The sequence below is a fragment of the Mchenga conophoros genome, linkage group LG10 (genome assembly GCF_057382185.1).
Source record: "Mchenga conophoros isolate Kocher_MC1m ecotype Shallow Benthic linkage group LG10, M_conophoros_male_GT1.1, whole genome shotgun sequence".
Lineage (NCBI taxonomy): Eukaryota > Metazoa > Chordata > Actinopteri > Cichliformes > Cichlidae > Mchenga > Mchenga conophoros.
Genome location: NC_140535.1, coordinates 35,717,066 through 35,740,775, shown reverse-complemented (window position 1 = coordinate 35,740,775; position 23,710 = coordinate 35,717,066). Strand labels below are relative to the sequence as shown.

At 43.4% G+C, this 23,710-nt stretch overlaps 1 protein-coding gene and 3 non-coding genes across 4 annotated transcripts; 2 read left to right on the top strand and 2 right to left on the bottom strand.

Annotated features, from left to right (window-relative positions):
- Nucleotides 1-11,466: 11,466 nt before the first annotated feature.
- Nucleotides 11,467-11,548, bottom strand: trnas-uga (transfer RNA serine (anticodon UGA)). Its single transcript has one exon. It is a non-coding gene; the product is annotated as a tRNA-Ser (tRNA).
- Nucleotides 11,549-11,932: 384 nt separating this feature from the next.
- On the top strand, nucleotides 11,933-12,004 carry trnaa-cgc (transfer RNA alanine (anticodon CGC)). The gene has a single exon. It is a non-coding gene; the product is annotated as a tRNA-Ala (tRNA).
- A 331-nt stretch (nucleotides 12,005-12,335) lies between these two features.
- On the top strand, nucleotides 12,336-23,351 carry LOC146566369 (hydroperoxide isomerase ALOXE3). Its single transcript, XM_085288018.1, has 17 exons — nucleotides 12,336-12,441; nucleotides 12,915-13,032; nucleotides 13,206-13,247; nucleotides 14,733-14,927; nucleotides 15,040-15,265; nucleotides 15,418-15,499; nucleotides 17,302-17,391; nucleotides 17,477-17,592; nucleotides 19,325-19,497; nucleotides 19,576-19,719; nucleotides 19,824-20,027; nucleotides 20,157-20,243; nucleotides 20,332-20,501; nucleotides 20,593-20,702; nucleotides 21,403-21,503; nucleotides 21,602-21,772; nucleotides 22,097-23,351. Exons 4-17 carry the CDS (start codon nucleotides 14,772-14,774, stop codon nucleotides 22,274-22,276), a joined length of 2,010 nt encoding a protein of 669 aa, XP_085144144.1. The 5' UTR covers nucleotides 12,336-12,441; nucleotides 12,915-13,032; nucleotides 13,206-13,247; nucleotides 14,733-14,771; the 3' UTR covers nucleotides 22,277-23,351.
- Nucleotides 12,447-12,519, bottom strand: trnav-uac (transfer RNA valine (anticodon UAC)). Its single transcript has one exon. It is a non-coding gene; the product is annotated as a tRNA-Val (tRNA).
- Nucleotides 23,352-23,710: the final 359 nt, after the last annotated feature.

Sequence of the window (23,710 nt, the reverse complement as noted above, 5' to 3'; positions counted from 1 at the left end):
CGCAGCCATCAGAGTGAATGTTCAAAAGCACTTTGGCATTGACAGCAGGGCGTCTGTTGTATAAAGGGAATCAGTCCACGTGAAGTTTGGACTCCGCCGCCGCGGACAGCCAAGTTAAAAATCTGTGAACCTTTAACTGCTCCGATCATCGCACTGGTCTAAGATGAAGGATTAAGCTTTGTGTATCTTCCTGCTCGTTTGGCCGGATTCTCCATTAACAGCTTTACTTTGTCCTCTGAGTTCGTCTGTCCAGCCAAGCCTGTCTGTTTAAGGTGTCTTATTTCATTAGGGTTTTTAAAAAAAATAAGAATCTGTTATTTATTTATTTTCACAGTAAATGACTTGTTGTTCCCCCATGGTACTCCCACAGCTCTCATTGGACCAGGAAACCAGTCCCCAGGAGTGTCTTATACTCGTTTCATTACTAAAAACTCTGAACTGGACTCTTCTCAGAGTGTGTCCTGATTTAAAGCAGACTTTGACTCATCACTGAAAGGACAGACAGGTTTTAACCCTTTAAAGCTGGTCAGCGGAAAATGTAGTTTTTTACCTTCAAGGCCCTTATAAGCCTATACTGGTGTCCTTAAAAGTCATGTTTGACTTTATAACTTTCTGTGTCGTTTCAGGGATGCTTAGAACTTAAATCACACTGCTGGAAATAGTTTATTTTGATGCACATGCTGTTTGTTTGTTTTTTTTGCAAATTTGCATTATAATACTTATTTTAGTTTTTCCTGCAGTATATAATTGGTGTATCTCAACAATAAAACTATGAAGACACTCAAAATAAATTTCTCGTGGTTGGAAACTATTTTGTGCAACTTTTTTGTATTTACAGTTTTGAGGGATAAACCGCTGAAAAACCTCTAACTAGCAATATATGGAAAAAACAAAACAAAAACGATTTTCAATTTTTTTGTAGTTTATTGCACTTTTTTTTTTGCAATTTATGTAGTTACTATGCACTTAATGCATACATATTATTATAATTTGGGCTATAACAGTTATATTGATGTATAGTAACTTGAAATGCTCCCACAAATGGCACTACAGCATGTAAAAATATAAAGATAAGCTCTAGCGGACTTGGTTCTACGGTAGGTGTTACAGGGTTAAACTGCACTTTCTGCAAACGTTACCAGCTGAGCTGCTGAAAATGTTCCAGCAGTGATGCAAAGGCACATTTTACACATTTAACTGTTTCTTTAGCTCATAACCAGCTGAGAACGTGTCAGGCTGACATCTTTGTCAATCTTCTCCCGATTCACCTGTCGTGTCTCATCTGAACATGCTTTGACGTCAGACTCTGGCCGTCTGACCTCGGTGATCCTGATGCATGCGTGCAGCCCGGCTAAACTGCATGTAAACACACGCAGAGGCTGCGAGTGTAAAGGCGGTTAATGTATTACCGTGCTGACAGTAGAGCGAACGTTTGTGTGGCAACAAGAGAAAAAGCTCAGTCACTGCTACGATGATTCAGAGGTCGCAGATCAAAATGTAAATGAAGACGCAGCAGCGCAGCGTTCAGAGGGGTTCCTCTAATTTTGGAGTCCTCAGGTTTAATTCTCCATGAAAACCCTCCAGCAGCTGAATACATTTACATCACATTACCACCAATGAAAAGCACCGTTTACACTGCAGAGCTGGAACCAGTTTGTGCACACAAAGCTATTTATAAAACCATATTTTTCATTTTGCACGATGAAGGAGGAATATGATGGAGTCATGCATGTAGCTTAGGTAATTCAATTCATTTCATGAATCTACCCAGTATAATATGACCCTTGAGAGACACAATCTCACACACAGCACAACAAATGTATTAAGAAGAAATATACAAGTACAACCAACATTTATGAGCCGCAAAAGTCATCGTGGAAGAGCCGTGCCGGTAACACGCTGAGCGTTTGGAGCCTGCAGGACATTTAACATCAGTCTGAAGTCAGTCGCCGGAGCAGGCCACACTGAGGAAACTCTGCACTCAAGTTTCAACTTACAAGTACAAATTTTGACCCAATTTTTCTTCCTTTCAGCTGATTGGTCAATGTCATGTCAATCACAAATTTAAATATCCAATCAGAGAACAGATGGGTTTGGCTGTCGAAGGGGCGCTCTTTTGAGCTGTAGGTCATGGAAGAATAAATGCCCTTTCACGTCTCTTATCGCTTAACCGTGAGAGGAGATAAAATCAGAGAGATACATGTTTTGAAACGACAAGGATCAGGTGGATCTAGTACACGTAGAGCGGCCGCTACTAAACGATATACAAGCAGAGCTCAGCAGCCAGCGCAACAAATTCTGGATCCTTTGCTCTTAGTTAGCGGCGAGCACAGCGCATGCGTCCGATGTGAAAAGGCCTGCATAGTGTGACTCATAGCAGCTGTCCCGGGTCAACCCTGATTTTGTGTTAAAGTAACACTAAAGTAATAATGGTGTTTCTGAACACTGGTATACCACAACTGCAGAGGCGGAGCCAGACATCTGAAACACCCGGGGCTTAGCCCAAAAGGGTAGTATGCATGTGGGATTTTTTTTTCCCCTTGGGGGGGGGGGGTTAGAAATGACTGAAAGATTAATTGGCTCTGTTTTGAGTTTTGTTCAAAAAAGAATGACTTCATAGAGGGAAAAATATATATCACATGTGCAGGACACCTTAGACTAGTTTTTAATTAAGCAGCGAGGCAGAACAAAGTCGGGCTGTATCAAGACACGAGGACTAAACCCCGATTCAACCAGACCCAGAACTGATCCAGAATTAAAACAGGACTACAACAGTTCAAAATCAGGACTACTGAGGACTTAACCAAGACAGAACCAGAATCTGAACTAGATGATAGCAGCACTAAAAACCATCATAGACCTGCACTACACTTATTTTTTAATTCTACCAAAGTACAATATTTAGATTGAGAAAAGTTTATATAATTATTTAGCCTTGTTGTGCAAACAAGCTGCAGAACTTAATAAATATAGAATATGAAAAATAACAAACCTAAAAAGAAACACGAGGTACGAGATACATGAGGACCTGTGATACGGTGATACTTTTGGCAAACAACCATGTGACTAACAGGTGTGTCTCACCTGCTCTTGTTCCCTCTCTGTGCTGACAATCATCAAATCTACAGTTGAAACCAGATATTTACTCTTCAGATAAAAACACTTTTTTAATTGTAACATCAAATCAGACTAAATATTTATTTTTTTTAGATAAATATAAAAACATATTTGTTAACTTTAAGAGTAAAGAGAGAAACTATCTGTATTTCTTAATTGTAAATGGCACCAAATTGTATTCAAACTGAGCCACACTTATGCAGCTCCACAGTTCTGTTCCTGCTGTTTTGGTTGACATCTCTTGATGTTCCCATGTCACAGAAACAGGCTCTGTGTTTTGCCTTATATGCATCCACAGCTGTGCCACCAGTTTACTCACATGGACTCTACGAACCAATCAGAAGCTTCTTCAGCTCAGAATGGAATCGTCTGGAGTTTTCTTATTAATTAACAAACTTAGTGTACATGTACTCCTACATTTGATGAAAGTGATGATAAATAGAAGCTCTGTCTCTCTTTATTCTGACATTTAACTGATTCAAAATATATTTCAATATTTATCTAAAACAAAAGTTTACTCTAAATTGATGTTGTGCAGTAAAAATGTTTTATGTTTTCTCCATAAAGTGTAAATATCTGGTTATAAATGTGAATATCCTGCTGTGTACTGAAACCCCTCTTGTTTTGCATAGAAATATACTGAACAACATACAAAGCATAATATATAAAATAACATTTACCTGAGTTTTTTCTTTGAAAGAAGCCTCTAATGTCCATTCTTATGTTTCAGTACATAACTGAAACCGATTTAGTCGGGAGGGTAAGAACTGAAAATATGAAATAAACAGGCGTAAGCTAAGACTCTCTATAGAAACAGCTGTTGTTGTTGTTCGGCTTTTCATTTCGCCATTTGTTGATTCACTTGAAGAGCGAGTAACGTAATATTGGTCAAGTGATCAGTTTGATATCAATCTTTCGTGATGCACCGTCATATTTACATTATTTGTACGGTACAAATGATTTGCTTTGGTACCTGGTCAAACTTAAGCTCTCCTTAGTATGGCTGGCTCCGTTTCTCCAACAGCGCACTCACGGGCAGCAGCTGCCCCGCCCCCTCGCTCAGTCGCTTAGTGCCTGAGCTCGGATTATACCAATATCAGGGGGGATTCACGCACAATCATAAATTCCCACAGTGTGCACTATGTGCTTCGAATATTGTGTGTACTTTTTGTTTTATACAGTTGTCAGCCAGGCATCTAACTATGAAAAAATTACACTACAAAAGACCCCGGGCTTCTGACAAAACAACCCGGGCTTAAGCCCAGTAAGCCACGCTCCGCCTCTGCACAACTGTATCCTTTCAACGGCTACCAAAAGTTAAAGGACCTAGCTTGTATGAGCCTTATGAGATATTTACCTAAAGATCCTCCAGCGTCAAACTCTATTACCCTTCCATGACCTGCAGCTCAGTAAAGCATCCCTCTGACAGCCAAACCCATCTGTCCTCTGATTGGAAACCTTGAAGCACAGGCCAAGGGGGCGGTGTGGCAGCAATTTTTCACACCAGCCTATTAATCAACCAAAGACCCAGACAGACTTTTAATTCATTTGAAAGCCTTATGCTCAGCCTCGTCCACCCCAGCTGTGAAACACTTACTTGTTATCATCTATCGTCCACCTGGGCCTTACACAGAGTTTCTGTCTGATTTCTCAGACTTTATATCTAATTTAGTTCTGAGCTCAGATAAAATAATTATTGTGGGTGATTTTAACATCCATGTAGATGCTAAAAATGACAGCCTCAACATGGCATTTAATCTGTTATTAGACTCAATTGGTTTCTCTCAAAATGTAAAAGAACCCACCCACCACTTTAATCACACTCTAGATCTTGTTTTAACATATGGCATAGAAACTGAACATTTAACAGTGTTTCCTGAAAACCCTCTCCTGTCTGATCATTTCCTGATAACATTTACATTTACAATAATTGATTACACAGCAGAGGAGAGTAGACTTTATCAAAGTAGATGTCTTTCTGAAAGCGCTGTAACTAAGTTTAAGAATATAATCCACCCACTGTTATCATCTTCAATGCCCTGTACCAACACAGAGCAGAGCAGCTATCTGAACGCTACCCCAACAGAGGTCGATTATCTTGTTAATAATTTCACCTCCTCACTACGTACGACTCTGGATACTGTAGCTCCTGTGAAAACTAAGGTCTCTAATCAGAAGTACCTGACTCCGTGGTATAATTCTCAAACACGTACCCTAAAGCAGATGACTCGTAATCTGGAGAGGAAATGGCATGTCACAAATTTAGAGGATCATCATTTAGCCTGGAGAAATAGTTTGCTGCTTTATAAGAAAGCCCTCCGCAAAGCCAGAACATCTTACTATTCATCACTGATTGAAGTAAATAAGAACAACCCTAGGTTTCTCTTCAGCACTGTAGCCAGGCTGACAAAAAGTCAGAGCTCTTTTGAGCCAACCATCCCTTTAACGTTAACTAGTAATGACTTCATGAACTTCTTCACAAATAACATTTTTATCATTAGAGAAAAAATTACCAGTAATCATCCCACAGATGTAATATTATCTACAGCTACTCTTAGTACCATTGATGTTAAGTTAGACTTTTTCTCCAATTGATCTTTCTGAGTTAACTTCAATAATTACTTCCTCCAAACCATCAACGTGTCTTTTAGACCCCATTCCTACAAAACTGCTCAAAGAAGTCCTGCCATTAATTAATGCTTCGATCTTAAATATGATCAACCTATCTCTAATGATCGGCTATGTACCACAGGCCTTCAAGCTAGCTGTAGTTAAACCTTTACTCAAAAAGCATCTCTAGACCCAGCAGTCTTAGCTAATTATAGGCCAATCTCCAACCTTCCTTTCATATCAAACATCCTTGAAAGAGTAGTTGTCAAACAGCTAACAGATCATCTGCAGAGGTTTATTTGAAGAGTTTCAGTCAGGTTTCAGAGCTCATCACAGCACAGAAACAGCTTTAGTGAAGGTTACAAATGATCTTCTTATGGCCTCTGACAGTGGACTCATCTCTGTGCTTGTCCTGCTAGACCTCAGTGCAGCGTTCGATACTGTCGACCATAATATCCTATTAGAGCGATTAGAGCATGCTGTAGGTATTACAGGTACTGTGCTGCAGTGGTTTGTATCATATCTATCTAATAGACTCCAGTTCGTGCATGTAAATGGAGAGTCCTCTGTAATGTATGTTTGCACTGATTGCCGATCACGCTTCAACTGAGTCGTCCTCGGTCAGAAGGAATGGTACTCCACAGTGATGTAGTTCAAATAACTTTAATAAGGAGGTGGCAGATGACATCAACAGGATGTACAGCGTTGGTAGGGAGGCATTACAGTATTCACATGCAGGTAAAGGGGGTGTGAGTGTGTATATGGGTGTGTGTGGTCATCTGTAAACAGGAAGAACAAACATTTGTATTAACCACTATAGATAGCAGTGTACCCCTTCTACAGTACTGTGGGTTTCCAGCGTAATGTTATACAATCTGCCATAACCTCATGGCCACTAGATGGCACCCTAAGACCATAAATGAATTTCTGGCTCGTATACATTGGCAAACCAGACCTCTGCAGATTACAACGCTTCAGAGAATAAACATAGTAAATAGTTACATCCACCTACAACCACAATGCTTGACAGTAAGTCGTATATGGAATGAAATATGGGCTGAACACAAGGCTGCCTGTAGTAGGCCAAAAAACGCATCTTAGCAATAGCAACGGGACTAGCTTCTTACGTACCAAATTACACAGATGAAGTCAAACAAGCATCACTCTCATCTTACAATACTCACATGGTAAGCACGCACACAGTATTAACTCACACAGGAATGCAAATAAATACATTACTCCTCCGACACACCTCTCATCTGTGCAGAACTGCGCTGAACACATTCCCAACCGGAAGTACAGATACCGAGGTGCATCATGGGTAACGTAGTATAAAACAGTTACAATGAACAAGCGGACTTTTAACATCCTCTTCACACACTGAGGTTAATTATGGAGTTCCACAGGGTTCAGTGCTAGGACCAATTCTGTTTACATTATACATGCTTCCCTTAGGCAGCATCATTAGAAGACATAGCATACATTTACACTGCTATGCTGATGACACCCAGCTCTATCTGTCCATGAAGCCAGATAACACACACCAATTAGTTAAACTGCAGGAATGTCTTAAAGATACAAAGACCTGGATGGCCGCTAACTTTCTGCTTCTTAATTCAGATCAAACTGAGGTTATTGTACTCGGCCCTGAAAAGCTTAGAAATATGGTATCTAACCAGATTCTTACTCTGGATGGCATTACCTTGGCCTCCAGTAACACTGTGAGGAACCTTGGAGTCATGTTTGACCAGGACATGTCCTTCAACGCACATATTAAACAAATATGTAAGACTGCTTTCTTCCATTTGTGCAACATCTCTAAAGTTAGAAATATCCTGTCTCAGAGTGACGCTGAAAAACTAGTTCATGCATTTATTACTTCCAGGCTGGACGACTGTAATTCATTATTATCAGGAAGTCCAAAAAATTCGCTGAAAAGCCTTCAGCTGATCCAAAATGCTGCAGCAAGAGTCCTGACAGGGACTAGAAAGAGAGCAGATTTCTCCTGTTTTGGCTTCCTGTTAAATCCAGAATTCAAAATCCTGCTCCTCACATACAAGGTCTTAAATAATCAGGCCCCATCTTATCTTAATGACCTTGTAGTACCATATCACCCTATTAGAGCACTTCGCTCTCGCTCTGCAGGCCTACTTGTTGTTCCTAGAGTATTTAAAAGTAGAATGGGAGGCAGAGCCTTCAGTTTTCAGGCCCCTCTTCTATGGAACCAGCTTCCAGTTTGGATTCAGGAGACAGACACTATCTCTACTTTCAAGATTAGGCTTCAAACTTTCCTTTTTGCTAAAGCATATACAGTGGGGCAAAAAAGTATTTAGTCAGCCACCGATTGTGCAAGTTCCCCCACTTAAAATGATGACAGAGGTCAGTAATTTGCACCAGAGGTACACTTCAACTGTGAGAGACAGAATGTGAAAAATAAATCCATGAATCCACATGGTAGGATTTGTAAAGAATTTATTGGTAAATCAGGGTGGAAAATAAGTATTTGGTCAATAACAAAAATACAACTCAATACTTTGTAACATAACCTTTGTTGGCAATAACAGAGGTCAAACGTTTACTATAGGTCTTTACCAGGTTTGCACACACAGCAGCTGGTATTTTGGCCCATTCCTCCATGCAGATCTTCTCGAGAGCAGTGATGTTTTGGGGCTGTCGCCGAGCAACACGGACTTTCAACTCCCGCCACAGATTTTCTATGGGGTTGAGGTCTGGAGACTGGCTAGGCCACTCCAGGACTTTCAAATGCTTCTTACGGAGCCACTCCTTTGTTGCCCGGGCGGTGTGTTTTGGATCATTGTCATGTTGGAAGACCCAGCCTCGTTTCATCTTCAAAGTTCTCACTGATGGAAGGAGGTTTTGGCTCAAAATCTCACGATACATGGCCCCATTCATTCTGTCCTTAACACGGATCAGTCGTCCTGTCCCCTTGGCAGAAAAACAGCCCCATAGCATGATGTTTCCACCCCCATGCTTCACAGTAGGTATGGTGTTCTTGGGATGCAACTCAGTATTCTTCTTCCTCCAAACACGACGAGTTGAGTTTATACCAAAAAGTTCTACTTTGGTTTCATCTGACCACATGACATTCTCCCAATCCTCTGCTGTATCATCCATGTGCTCTCTGGCAAACTTCAGACGGGCCTGGACATGCACTGGCTTCAGCAGCGGAACACGTCTGGCACTGCGGGATTTGATTCCCTGCCGTTGTAGTGTGTTACTGATGGTGACCTTTGTTACTTTGGTCCCAGCTCTCCTTGAGGAGACTGCCGTTATGATTTGCTGCTGTATAAATAAAATTGATTTGATGCAGTGAGAGTCAGTTTCAGATGATTCCAGGAGGATGGAGCTGCTACCGTGAGCTCCGTTTCTAAATGTAGTGCAAACTTCCAGGACAGGCAGAACAAAGACCGTAATTTCCCAGGCCCCGACAGCAAAGCAAGAGCAGACAAGCACACAGCTGAAAATGGTTTGTCATAAATATCAATCAAAGGGCTCTGAGAACAAGTCCTCAAAAATCTGGAGCCCTGACTGAGACACCAGAGAGTCTGTTAGTCACGTCCAGCATAAAGACAAAGGTCAGAGCAGTCCTAGAGTCACAGCCCTCCCGTACAGAGATGGATGGATTTGATGCGGTGGACAGACACGAGCTCAGAGAAGCAAAAAAGGTTTAAGTAAAAACAACTTCCTTTCTTTGCTGTTAGTGTCTAATTAAGTGTGACAGGGCTCATGTGAGCTAACAGCAGCCTCAGGTTTGCAAACACTGTGTGAGGTCCCAGGACTGGAGTGTTTCCCAGCTCAGACACACCATCCACCATCACAGCCACACATTCAGCCAGTTTAGGAGCAGTAATTAACCAGTCAGCTCACAGAAAGGCTCAGCTGACCGCTGCACCGACCTCGTCTCGGCCCTCGTCTGCATTTTCTCCTTACTGAGGAGGCAGCCACACTGACGCTTTTTAGGAAACCCTGCCCCCTGGTGGTGAAAGCGTTTGTTACAGTTACACCTGTCCGTTACTTTCAGTTTAAAATAAAGGATTTTACAGAAAAGCTGCTAATAAACATATAAAAACACATGTCATATCCTAACAACAATGCTTATGTCTTCATGTCGCAGCAGGGCTGGATGTATTCTCATATTTAGACTCCAGTCTAAGAGTTCAAACCCCGAAGATCCAGCACGGCGTCTTTCATTAGAGCCTCTGCCTCAAGTCTGTGACACAGGCTGCATGAAGGTTAACGCTGGAGGCATGGACAAATCACGTGATGGGGATGCAGCAGCTTCCTGGCAGCCTGGCAGGGTCGAACTCTGAGCATACGTGTGGAGCTGTGAGATACCTGACCTCTGCCAGCAGGCCTCGTGATGCTGAGAGCAGGCTGAACATTATCTCCCAAACCTGACCTCACCTGAACCGAGGCTTCACCTTACAATTTCATGAATTTCATCACAGCTGCCTGCCAAAAGGGAGGAGTTCTGTCCTTACAGCAGGAGTAGACAACATGTTCACAACACCATGAAGGCTCCTTATCCCAGAGGAAACAGCTTCACCTCGGTTTGGTGGTATTAGGTGAAAATCATCCTGTCTGTGGTCGTCACACTTACATAAACGCACACTCAGCTTCTCTGTTGCTGTCTGGACCTCAGTTACACGTTCATGCTGTTCTTCTCCATCAGACAAGCAGCAGGAAACATAAAGAAGATCAGACTGAAGGAAAGTGACATCTGACCAATACCCAAAGGTCGAAGCTGTGAGCTGTGATGCTCGTCCTCTAAAAGTCCCCATGGAGGTTTAGGTTCTGCTTACAAGAAGTTCTTCTGTTCAATAAGTCGCTTTCATGGCAAACCATTCATCAGAACACTCAAAGAGTCAACAGCTTAATATTAATCAAACTGAGGAACGTAGCAGATGAGAGCAGACAGGGTTGGGTTATTGCTCCACCTGGCCAAGGCTGCATCCATCCAAATAACTCAAAGAGAGAAATACCCAGTTCTAGTCACAGAGATCTGCAGCTGAAGTGTTCCTCTCCCACAATCTAACAGTTGGTAGATTGAAACCATCCTGTGCTTATAGTTCCAGTACAGAGAGATGGAAAAATACAAGGACGATGGAAGACCTGCCCCAACTGCTCTGACTGCTGGGAAAAGAAAATAAAGAAGAAAAGGTCCTTCAAAGAAAAGCTGTTGGTGTAACAGGTGTGAAATAACTCCAAACTGACGAGCCTTTGCTCTTTGCTGCTTCTGTGCTACACTAGCTCTCTTGCTAGCATGTGCTCTCTGTGGAACGTGTTGTTGCTGTAGCAGCCGCCTTCAGCTGAAGAATAAGTGGCCCTCATGTGTGGCTACAGCAAATAAGGAGTTTAAAAGAAGAAGCATCATCATCACACAGATGAGTCTGGTGTACTTTGAAATGACTTTGATGACTTTGAAACATTTAATTAATTATTAAATGGTGCATGTAATTAATTCGTTTTGTCACTCCTGGCCCTCCATATGTACATAGGTGTTTATATATAAAGCACTTATGTAGCAGGTTTTGTATAGATGCTCTTCCAGTGACTGACCAAACAGGTTCACAGGTATGTATGTACGAAAACTAGTCGGTTCTGGCTAGAACTTCACTGGAGAAATAGTGAGTTAACCTTAACGTATCAGTTAGAGTTAACTTTAACGCGTGAGGTGAAGTTAACAATGTGCCTCTTAAGGAAAAAAAGAGAGCATACCGCTGCGAGCAGGGTTCGAACCTGCGCGGGGAGACCCCATTGGATTTCAAGTCCAACGCCTTAACCACTCGGCCATCGCAGCTCACGTCACTTGTATCCTTCCCAATCATACTTATCCGGTATCAGCGAAAACATCACACGTGAACTGCTGGAGAATGGGTCTTCTTAATATCAGCCAGGTGACATGAACCTTTCACGCGCCTTACCGAGGATATCAGGAGGGTTTAAAGTGAATTATTAGGCCTGTTTTTCGTCATCATGTTATCAGGTTTTCCGCAACGTTTCATATTTCACTGTCGTCACATGCGTGTATTTAGAGCTCTTTGAGTGTGTTTTCACCGTTTAAACATTTAGAATAGTCATTGTAAGGAAAGCTTCAGATGTTTAACATAACCGAGGAAAATTTAAGTACACCGACCTCCGTTACCAGTAAATACTCCTGTCTGTCCTATGTAATCACACGTGTGGGGATGTAGCTCAGTGGTAGAGCGCATGCTTCGCATGTATGAGGTCCCGGGTTCAATCCCCGGCATCTCCATGTTCGTTTTAGGTTTTAATCGTTTCTTTCTCATCTCACTGTTAAAACACTTGCCACAGCGTGCGACAGATTACAGGTGAACTGGCTCTTCTGGTTTTCATGTCTTTATTCATGTCAACCTTATATTTGTTTTACGAATATTAAACAATAAATAAACAAACTATAAACAATAAAAAACATTGGTTTCGATTTTTACAAATCTGAATCCTTTCCTTTGTGCTACGTTAGAAAAATACGATTTATAGTCTTCGCTTTTATTTTGAAGGTTATCTGTCCAAACCGGATGTTATGCTTCATATCCTTTCGTTTTGTGTGATGACGTTAACCGGCATGTAGTCCGGCAGGTATTAGAATATGTAGCATTTAATCTTCTTGTCGTACAGTTGTTTTGATCAACAGTCACATTGATAACCTAAAAGCAAAAACAATAATGAAAAGTGAGTGGTTCCACTGGGGCTCGAACCCAGGACCTTCTGCGTGTAAAGCAGACGTGATAACCGCTACACTATAGAACCCCACATGTAGCCGTTGTTCATATTTATGTTAATATTTGAAATGATACATGAACAAACGATAGTAAGACATATATTTAGACACTTCATTTTAAATTTAGTATATAATGTTATTTACACGTTTATGTAAATCTTGTTTATTTAAATGCGTCACTTGATTTAGGGTATTTGTTTCTTTTGTAAAGTATCAATTTTAGATAGAATAGAAGAAATGAATGCAATCGTAAAAAATGTTGTAATTATTGTTGTTAATATGTGGTAACACTTTTGTTTTTCTCAGCATTCATCCATAAGTTGATATGTTATATGCTTGTTAAAATGTTTAAATTAATCAGTTTACAAAGGAAACAACGCGGGAAAGCAGTACCTGTTATTCAGGTGTTGTTTTAACCCAATAGGATGTGCCGTTGACTTGATGGGCGGAGCACTAAACAGAGAGCTCGGGTGAGAGAGAGACCCTGGGAGAGAAGCAACTCCTGGGCAGCTCAGCCGGAGCAGAGGAGGCTCACTCTGCAGGTATGTTTACCTGTGTGTTTCTCTCAGCCAGTCAGCTTTTTATTCACATACTTTAGTTTTTCTTAACACACCTGCCTCCGGTGTTTGTCTCCATCCCTTTAACGGCCTTCAGGTGTATACTCTGTTTTGCTTGTTCCCTAATAGTTTCTTTTATGTTCCTGTTTTTCATGCAGAAATCTTCCAGAACATTACCAGAAACCAGAATCTTCTGACAGGTAAACAAACACTTTTGTTTTGTTCATTTTGTGGGAGCAAAATTCCCACTGCAGCAGAGAGACCCCCCCAAACCACCACCACCACCTCTTGGGTGAAGAGGGCAAATTTTTCCTTTAATCTGGCCCACCAGTAGAAGCTGACCTGACCGTCTTTCTGTACCAAAATTTGATTCATTTGCTTCACTCATTCATACAAATCTGACATTAAAAAACAGTCGCTCCAACTTTAATTTGAATCTAAATCTGATATTTTATAAGTTTTATTTTCATTTATTTTATTTAAAAATATACATTTTATTTGATTTTGTCTAATTGTTTTACTCAATGTCAGTTGAGTTTTTGTTATTTATAATTCAGGACAGTAATATATTTCTTCCTCTCATGTAGCAGTTAAATGGCATTCAATATAATATGATCACATTTCCTTTTTAATTAAATTTGTCATTTCACGTTTTTATTTTTTGTTTTATGTTCAATTAAAATCAAACGTCCAACGAATACGAGGATTGAGTGAAGACTAAATAAGTGCAGAGTTTATATTGAGTGGATTTTTGCGCTGACTTCTTCATTACGGATTATTTATAGGAAACGAGGCCTGCTACCCAATAAACAAATGATTTGGTTTTTTAAACGTACCCTTGGGTCAGAGCCGCTGTAGATAATGTAACTCGTAGGTTCATCTCTAACATGATAAAATAGGAGGAAACAGGAAAATCAGCAGCCGGTGTTTTTATGGCTGATTTCTGTTTGTAAGCACGGAGCAGGAAGCTTCCTCGTCAGGCTGACAACGTGACCTTTAACAAGAAAGAGAGCAGTGTTTACTGCTTGTGGATCTGTCAGGAGAAGCCAGTGTGTTAGCTGGAAGCCCACGCTAACTGCCCTTCATTTCCAAGGCAAATGTGAGCAAGGTAAACAAATAAGCTGATGTCAGCATCAGCGGGAGTCCTGCACAGCACAAAGACAGAAATGTGTTTGTAAGAGTCGTTTTTGTTTCTGAGATAAATGAAAGCTGAAAGCAACGCAGTTTCACTATGAGTTTCACAGAGACGTAGCGAATTTTTCTCTGTGTCGTGGTGCAAAACAAAGACAGCAAACATGGAGAGAAAATAAGAAACTTTCCAACAAAATAATCAAAGTGTAACGTCTTTAAGGGCCTCGCTGTAGCCTTTCTCAACCTTAACGCAGCTCTGATGGTCCTGAGATGATAGTGACACTGACAGTTATGGTGGCGATTCTCATCTTCACAAATAAAACAGGAAGCGTGAGCTTCAGGTGAAACCTCAGTAAAGACTCTTGAAGCGGCCGTTTCACCACGTGAGGCTCTGATCATCCCTCCAGCCAGAGGTGAAGTGTCTTTGTGTCTGTCAGGTGATTCGGCTTAAACAGCTTAACCTCCTCCATCAGTTTCTCCTGAAACAGGTCACAACATGTCTTAAATATTAATTCGCAGGTGAAAGGCTCACAAACCTGCACTCGGGCCAACAGGTGGCGCCGTCCAACTTTGTGCCCATCGTGCCCAACATAATGGCTTCCTGTCAGGAGTTTGAAGTGACCGTTCACACCTCACCTGGCCCCACCTGTGGAACCTTTAGCCACCTGTGGCTTAGCCTGATTGGCTCTGAGGGCGAGACTCCGCCCATCCGTGTGACCGACGGCAACAGTCATCTCCTGCCAGGATCGGTGAGTTTTGAGATTCATTCATTTGTAGCGTTCGCTGGGAGTACTGAAGGGCATGGTTTATGGTCAGTACTTGGAGTTTTATTTTGACGGTGTCTTCCTGTCATGCTCACAGGTGTGTCCAGTCCGGGTTCAGGCCAGCAGTCCTCTGGGTCGCCTGATTCTGGTTCGGCTCCGGCTCGAGGTTCAGACCAGATTTCCAAACCTGGACTGGCACTGCAGCAGAGTGGAGGTCTGCAGGCTGTCTAAAAGTCAGGGGTCAGACTCAGAAACACAGGTGTTCCTGTGCGACAGATGGCTGCGGCCAGCAGATGGCGACGTGGAGCTCCGGAGTGGAAAGTGTGAGTGACGTTTAATGACCGTTAGGAGGAAACAGAGGCATGTGGACCCAAGCACAAAAACCTCTTTATTTCCTCACATCATCCTGCAGGTGTGCCCATGCAAATCATTTCCTTTGAATCTAAAAGCAGTTCTTCCTGTTGTTGGTCCACAGTGTGTTTGCTGGAGGAGGAGACAGAAGAGAAGCTGAAGCAGCAGAGGCTCAGACAGCTGCAACATCAGCAGCAGCTCATCAGGTACCTGATGTCACAGTGTTAGCATGCTGGTTTACCTTTGGTCCTCTTACAGCGCTCTGACTGGCCACATCCTGGAGTCCTGCAGAGGGGCAGCACGCAGTGTTTGTGAGCTGTACTCTGTGGGCGGCCAGTGTCATCCAAACACGATAACATGTTTACAGCACACTGATATCTGACCTTTGATCTATGACCTTGAATGCTAAAATGGGGTATTATATTATCTTTACCCATATGGCTGGAGCAGAACTGGCTGAAATATCTAGAAGATCCTGCCATTAATTAATGCTTCGATCTTAAATATGATCAACCTATCTCTAATAATCGGCTATGTACCACAGGCCTTCAAGCTGGCTGTAGTTAAACCTTTATTCAAAAAGCATCTCTAGACCCAGCAGTCTTAGCTAATTATAGGCCAATCTCCAACCTTCCTTTATATCAAACATCCTTGAAAGAGTAGTTGTCAAACAGCTAACAGATCATCTGCAGAGGTTTATTTGAAGAGTTTCAGTCAGGTTTCAGAGCTCATCACAGCACAGAAACAGCTTTAGTGAAGGTTACAAATGATCTTCTTATGGCCTCTGACAGTGGACTCAGATGGCCCCGCCCCTCCCTGAGCCTGGTTCTGCCAGAGGTTTCTTCCTGTTAAAAGGAAGTTTTTCCTTCCCCCTGTCACCAAAGTCCTTGCTCACAGGGGGTCATATGATTGTCAGGGCCTTCTCTTACAATATAAAGCACTTTGAGGTGACTGTTGTTGTGATTTGCTGCTGTATAATTAAAACTAAATTGAATATGCTATTTCTGACATCATAGAGTATCATACTGAAAAAAAGAATGTTGCGCAGCGTCTCCATGCCTGTTCGTGTCATATATATATACATATATACAAGAGGCTAAGCATATGTATATATTAGGGGTGCAACGATACTCGTATCGATATTGAACCGTTCGATACAGTGCTTTCGGTTCATACGCATATGTATGAACAATACAAAATTTTTAATTTATTTCATCAACTTTCCTTCTGACGATGCTGTCTGTGTTGAACACTCAGTGGATCTGCGTTTGACTACTCCGCCTAGGCTGCACTGTCGAGCGCAGATCCACTGAGCGCAGCGCAAGCTAGCAAGACAGAAGCTAAGCTCGTTGCAACATGGCAAATTGAACCTCCCCCACCCTCATTCAGATCTGACCTTTGGAACTATTTTGGTTTTCATGTGACGTATGACCCTGAAGGTAAGCGCGTCATGGACAAAAGTAAAACAGTATGTTGGATGTGCCACGCAATGCTCAATTACATTGGTGGGAACTAGTGTGTTAGCGCAGTTAGCTAATAGTATAGAAGCGTATAGTATAGCTTTTATTTTGGAAAGAGCCATTTCTCTGTAATACACTCTCTTTTCCAAAGATGAGTGATTTCTCGATCAGATAGATTAATTTTTTTTATTACTTTGTTGTTTCAGCAACATTAAATTTAAAACCTGTACTTTTGAGTTAAATACATATTTATACTTTTAATAAATGACAAATTAAAAAAGCATGAACATTTTTTTGTATCGAAAAAATATCAAACCGAACCGTGATTTTTTGTGTATCGTTGCACCCCTAATATATATATATATATATATATATATATATATATATATATATATATATATATATATATATATGTATATGTATATGTGTGTGTGTGTTTTCTAGAATGATTCAAAAACACAGAGATGAATGACATGTGCCATTTTTGGTGTCTACCATCCTACAAAATTTGAAACTGACAGCTTGAAAACTGGTTGTCTCTCGTTCAGGTGGCGAATCTTCGTTGATGGCGCTCCGCAGTGCGTTGACGTGAACAGTCTGTTTGAACTCGGGCCAAACCTTCTTTACACGCAGAAGAGGTGAATGCTAACAGTTGGTGCACATTGTGAATGAAATGTGGTCTGAACCAGCTGGCTTGAGCTGTGTTTGTCCCTCTGTCCTCAGTCCGGCTACTAACCTGTACTATCTGAACGGCTTCACCACCCGAGTCGAGTCCTGGAAGAGTTTTTCAGAGCTGGAGATGATTTTCACCTACAGCGCACAACAGAATGGCATCGCCAGTAAGAAACAATGCAGCACATCTCATTCATCTTTGTGTTTTTGAACCTTTCTAGCTACAGGACATCGCTGCAAAGTTTTTATTTCCCCTTGTGGTTATTCTGGGTCTTTATTCTTGTATTTACTGTATCGTTCTTTCATCATTTGTATTTATGTTTTAGTAGTTTTGTGTCTTTTTGATTATTTTGTGCTTTGTTGTAGGTTTCTGTGTTTTGTGAGCATCTGTAATTGTTTTTTTTTAGCGTTGTATCTCTTGTAGTGTGTTTGTGGGTAGTTCTTTGAGCCCGATCGCCTCTTTGGCTCTTGGCGAAGGCGGTTGTACTTTTCTCCTCTCCTCCTCTCCCTTATCTTCCCTGCTTAGCCTCTATGTCCTTGTCTTGTCTCGTTTGTATTACTTTCCCTGGAACAGTCTCTCACAGTCTGTTTCTAAAACCTAAAGAGAATTATGGATTTGATCAACTGGTCTCTGAATGCTATTGACACCCTTTTCTCAACGAGAAGTCTGGGCTCGGGTGAGCCCGAGTGCCCTGGAGGGACTTTCGTTGCCGGATACACGATGGACGGGTGGCAGAGGATCGTGTGCCTGGCGGGACTGTGGATCGAGGACGCTGAAGATATCTACCTATGAACCATGATAACAGGGTTCTGGCTGATCGGAGCTGGCTTGGCCCTGACTTATCGGAGAATTAAGAAAGAGGAACCGGCTGTTCAAACCCCCACAAGGCTGCCCGCTGGGATTGAAATGATGGGACGAGGTTCAGCTTCTCAACATGGGCTCACTGAGTGCAGCATGGTTAAGAGCTTGGAGACGCTTACGGCTGCTGTGAACACTCAGAATAAGACCTCTGAGAGTACATTGGATCACATCTTGGAGCAGCTCACTGTGATCGTGAGTTCTCAGAATCGGCTCTTTGAGCACAAGACTGACAACATCACGGAGCGTAAGTTTGATAACATCATGGCGAAGCTCGCGGCTCTCCAACGGGAGATTGAGAGACCAGTGTTGGACTGTTAGAACTGCTTTGAAATTCTCATGAGTTGTTCGCACTAAAGTAAAAACCACCATGATCATGTTGCTATCCCTTCGGCGCCAGCTGTGGGCTCAAGGCTGGAGCCGAACAACAACACCCTGATAACGACTGTGTTGAGTCTGTTCTTCCCATCCATGCAAGGCCACCTGGGTTGGCTGGAAGACTGTTTACTTAGCCTGGCAGGGTGAAGGACACTGTCTCAGCTGAACTCTGGACACGCACACACACAGACACTGATAAGCACTCATCCCTCCTCCCTTTTCAAACGCCTTCGATGCTTGTTCCCTCCTGGAGGACACGGCGGGTCTGGGCAGGATGGCTGTGTGCGCCCCGGCTTACACCCCCTACCCGACCCTGTTGCTGGTCACGTGCTCTATATTGCTGTGCTGTGGACATTTCTGTGCAGAGGAGTTTTTTTGTTTCCTGTTCTCATGCTTTCCTCCCAGGAGCCCAGCATGAGTAGAGGTCTCTTTTTTCCCCTCCTGGACTTTCCCATTGTAGTCTATATTTCAGTGTTTTTCCGTAATACTACCGGTGTCCGACCTGTCTCCCCATGTGATGTCTGTGTTGTGTATATAATGTCGGGGGGGGGGGGGGGGGGGGGGGGGCAACTTGCATGTGACAAATAAAGTCTTCTTGCTTCCTGACTCGGCGATCGGGCTCCGTGACAAAGAATAATGAGATGGTTGATTCTGTCTCTCAGGGTTCGTTAAGGCTCATTGGATGGAGGATTGGTATTTTGGCTACCAGTGTCTGAACGGCAGCAACCCTCTCATGCTGCGTGAGACCCGCCACCTCCCTCCAAACCTGTCTGTCACCTCTGACATGCTCCGCCCCTTCCTGCCTGAAGGCTCCTCCCTCGAAAAAGAGCTACAGGTGTGTGCTGTTGTGACTTTCAGCTGTGCGTTATTTGCAGCTGCCCTTTTTAATCAGTGTGTTTGTTCGCTGTGACAGAAAGGCAACATTTACCTGTTGGACTACGAGGTTCTAGACGGTGTTCCAGCCAACGTGATCAATGAAAAGCAGACGTATCTGTCCGCCCCGCTGTGCCTTCTCCACCTGAACCAGCAGGGGCAGCTGCTCCCCATCGCCATCCAGGTTTGCTTGTTATGTAGAAACCTGACTGTGACGATTGTCTTCAGTTGGAATCCTGTTGTCTAAGTTCAGCCCATTCACCCTGGGAATGTGGTCCCGTCCTTCAGCTGCAGCAGAAACCTGGCCCTCAGAACCCGGTCTTCCTGCCCTCTGACTCTGGCTACGATTGGCTGTTGGCTAAGATGTGGGTTCACAGTGCAGACTTCCAGTGCCACCAGCTGATCTCACATTACCTGCGGACTCACATGATGGCAGAGCTGTGCTGCGTGGCCACGCTGCGGCAGCTCCCAGATGCACACCCACTGCACCAGGTAAACCCCGCTCCCCTGCAGCTCGCTCGACTTCACCCACAGGAGATCAGAGAACAGAATTGTTGTATCCAATCATTTCTGCTTTTAAATGGCTTGAGCTGTCTTTTCTCTCATTTCTTTTATGGACAGCTGCTACTGCCACACGTCAAGACATCTTTAAAGATAAACTTCGGGGCCAGAGCGTCGCTGCTGGCCTCCAAAGGACTGTTTGATCAGGTAAAATGCAGGAAGTAACAGGAACCACAAAGAGGAGAACAAACAAGCAAAGTAAGATCTGTTGTGTTCCCTGGTCTCGTCCTTCCAGGCTGTCGGTTCTGGTCTGGCGACATTACCCCTTCTCCTCTCCAGGGGATCGGCCAGGATTTCCTATCGAACCCTGTGCGTCCCCGAAGACTTGAGCGACCGCGGTTTGGACAAACTGCCGCAGAGCTTCTACGCCCAGGACGCTCTGAGGATCTGGGACACAGTGCACAGGTAAACGAGCACACCTGAGAAACACGAACACTCGTGCAAATGTTTTATCCGATGGCAACAGGAGATCCTCTGTGATCTGTGTGTGTTGCAGGTTTGTAACCAGCTGGGTGGAACTGTATTACCATGGAGACGACGCGGTGCAGCGTGACCCCGAGCTCCATGGTTGGCTCACAGACATCAACGCTCACGGCTTCAGTAATGGTGCGTTTTAGCAGTTTCTCCAAATCACTTTGCACCGTTTCAAACGATTCTGTCAGCAAACTGTGTTTACACGTTAAGTTAGTTCACGATAATATAATAATGATAATGACTGCTAGTTGTTCTTAGAGAGAGCTGAGTCTCCTTTCATGCTGCAGTGGAACTGCAAGCGTAAAGTGGAGATGGCTGTAGGTATAGAGGTGTAGGTGGGGGGTGGAGCTCCTGATGGAGAGCTGCACGCACTGGCAGCGCTTCAGTCGGTGGATGTAAGAGTAACAGGTCAGCTCACAGCATCACGGGGCTCTGCAGGGACGAGCAGAGGGACCCGACATCAAACTGTGTCGACCTTTGGATCTGTGCGGAGGAGGATCTGAAAAGTTGCACCAATATAAAATGATACTGAGCAGATGTGTGTTTGACACTGTATGGTATTAAATATTGATAGTTTGATGTAATGATATAATATTAAAAGCAAAACTTTTGGATTTTAGTGGTTAAATAATTAGAGATAAATATGTATGTTATTATATAAAGCTGACCACAGGATAGTTTTCCATGTTCGTGTGTTTTTATGTTCATTAACATTTGTTATTTATGTGCTTGGAACACTGAGCAGCTCTTTTTGACTCCACCCTCGCCCACAGCACACACATGTGCACGCATGCATTCACCTGAACATTGTGACTATGATGCCTCTGCACAGGTTTCCCTCAGCGCTTTCACACCAGAGCAGAAGTGGCCAAGTTTGTCACCGCGCTCATCTACTCCTGCTCTGCTCTGCACGCTGCCGTCAACTTCTCCCAGGTGAGTCGGCCACTGCGAGAGATGGGAAAAGCTCGCGGCTTCCTGCTGAGGATGTCCCGCCGCCTCACGTTTGTCTCCTCTCTCTTGCTGTCCTCCAGCTGGACTTTGCCTTCTGGGTGCCAAACTGTCCGGTCGCCATGTTGCGCCCTCCTCCGCAGGTCAAAGGCGCCGTCACAGAAGATGACATCATGTCCTTCCTGCCAGATGTGAACACGACGTGCCGCGTCCTGATGGCGCTGAATGGGCTGTCGCAGCCAGCCATCGACTTTGTGAGGCTCCGCCCACTCCTCATAAAACATTTACACTCACTTCTTCCTCAACTCCTCCTCTTCAAAATCTTTGTCATCTTCTTCTTTTTCATCATTTACATTTTTTCTTCTTCATAAGCTTTTTCTTTTGTCTTCCTCCTCCTCCTCGGACACCACAGCCAATCACTGCCTCCATCTCCTCCTATCCCACCATCCTCCTGTCACTCCGACCCTCTGCACCTCCTCTGAGGTTCTCTTTCTGATCATTTTCATTTCAAATCATTGTAATGCGTCTCGTTATTTGTCACGTTTTTGAAGATTAAATCTGTGTGTGTCCCCCTGTAGGTTCCTCTCTGTCACTACAAGGAGGCTATTTTCAGGGAGGACGCTCACCGCAGGCTGTTGGAGGAGGTGCAGGCACAGCTCCGGGACATCTCTGACGCCATCGCAGAGCGTAACAGCCAGCTGGAGCTGCCGTATCCGTACCTGAGCCCCGAGCGCATCGAGAACAGCGTGGCCATTTAGTAACTGTCATCGTCCTCACCTGCGATCATCATTTCCAACAGGAAAAAAACCTTTCCATGCACCTAATTATCGATAATCGTTCCTGTTTTTTAAATCTGATCATGTGACGGACTAATCGTTTCTGCTGGGATACTTCTCTTCAAACCGCAACATTTTTCACGTACTAACTTTTTTCTTTTCTTCGAGGTGACTGTAACGCGCCTTAAACTCAGATGTTCTCCGACTCTGGTGAAGGACTCACGATGAAATTAATGTCTTGCTTTGTGAGCTCACCAAATTACTTTGTTTGGCGTCAATGAAGTGACTTGGTGTGAGCTCACACTGTATTACATGAGTACACGAGTTTAAATATTAGAGTAAGTCTCTATTCTAATGTCTAAGGAGCTTGGAAAGAAATCATCTTGACCTTAAGAAGACGTTTCACCTCTTATCCGAGAAGCTTCTTCAGTTCTAAGGTCAAATGGTGGAGAGTCCCAGATATAAACCCAGTAGGAGTTTCCCCCCACAGAGGGACAAAAGGACCCCTGATGATCCTCTAATCGCCTGAGCCAAGGTGTGAAACTGGGTGTGGGTCCCAATCAGCCAGAGTTTCAGGTGAGCTCATTGTGAAACCTGGCCCCACCTTATCATGTGATTTCCTGAGGTCAGATGGCCCAGGATGTGAGTGGGCGTTAAGGCGTCTGGGAAGGATCTCAAAACTGGATTATAGATGGCAGAGAGTTGATGTCGTAAACCCCGCCTCTGTTCAAAGATGGTCGCTCACAGTGGACATAAATGGCCTCTTTTACTCCTCTTTCAAACCATCTGTCTTCTCTGTCCACAATGTTAACATTGGTGTCCTCAAAGAGTGACCTTTGACCTTTAGATGCAGATGGACAACCAATCACTGCAGATTGCCCCGCCCCTCCCTGATTCTGCTGGAGGTTTCTTCCTGTTAAAAGGGAGTTTTTCCTTCCCACTGTCGCCAAAGTGCTTGTTCATAGGGGGTCATATGATTGTTGGGTTTTTATCTCTATGCATTACTGTACGATCTACTGTACAATATAAAGCTCCTTGAGGGAACTGTTGTTGTGATTTGGCGCTGTGTAAATAAAATTGAATTGAATGGGCCCCTGAGTCTTGTCTCGTGGAGGTGGCTCTTCCATGTTGTGCCATTTGTTTATGAAGTCTCTCCAATGTAAAGGTCGGAGCATTCCTTGGTGCTCTCTGCTGCATGCACTACGTTGTTAAGTTTGTGTTTAGGACAATCTTGTCGGAGGAAACATCCAGACGCTTTTCTTTCCAAGCTCCTGAGACTACGATGACCTTCACAGGTATCTTTGTCAGCTGGAAATGAAGCTAGTCAGAAACAGAGGAGGCGCTGTCAGCTGTACTCCTTCTCATGCGCGTGGCTGAATATTCGACCAATAACGTCAGGCTTTGTGCATTGACTGC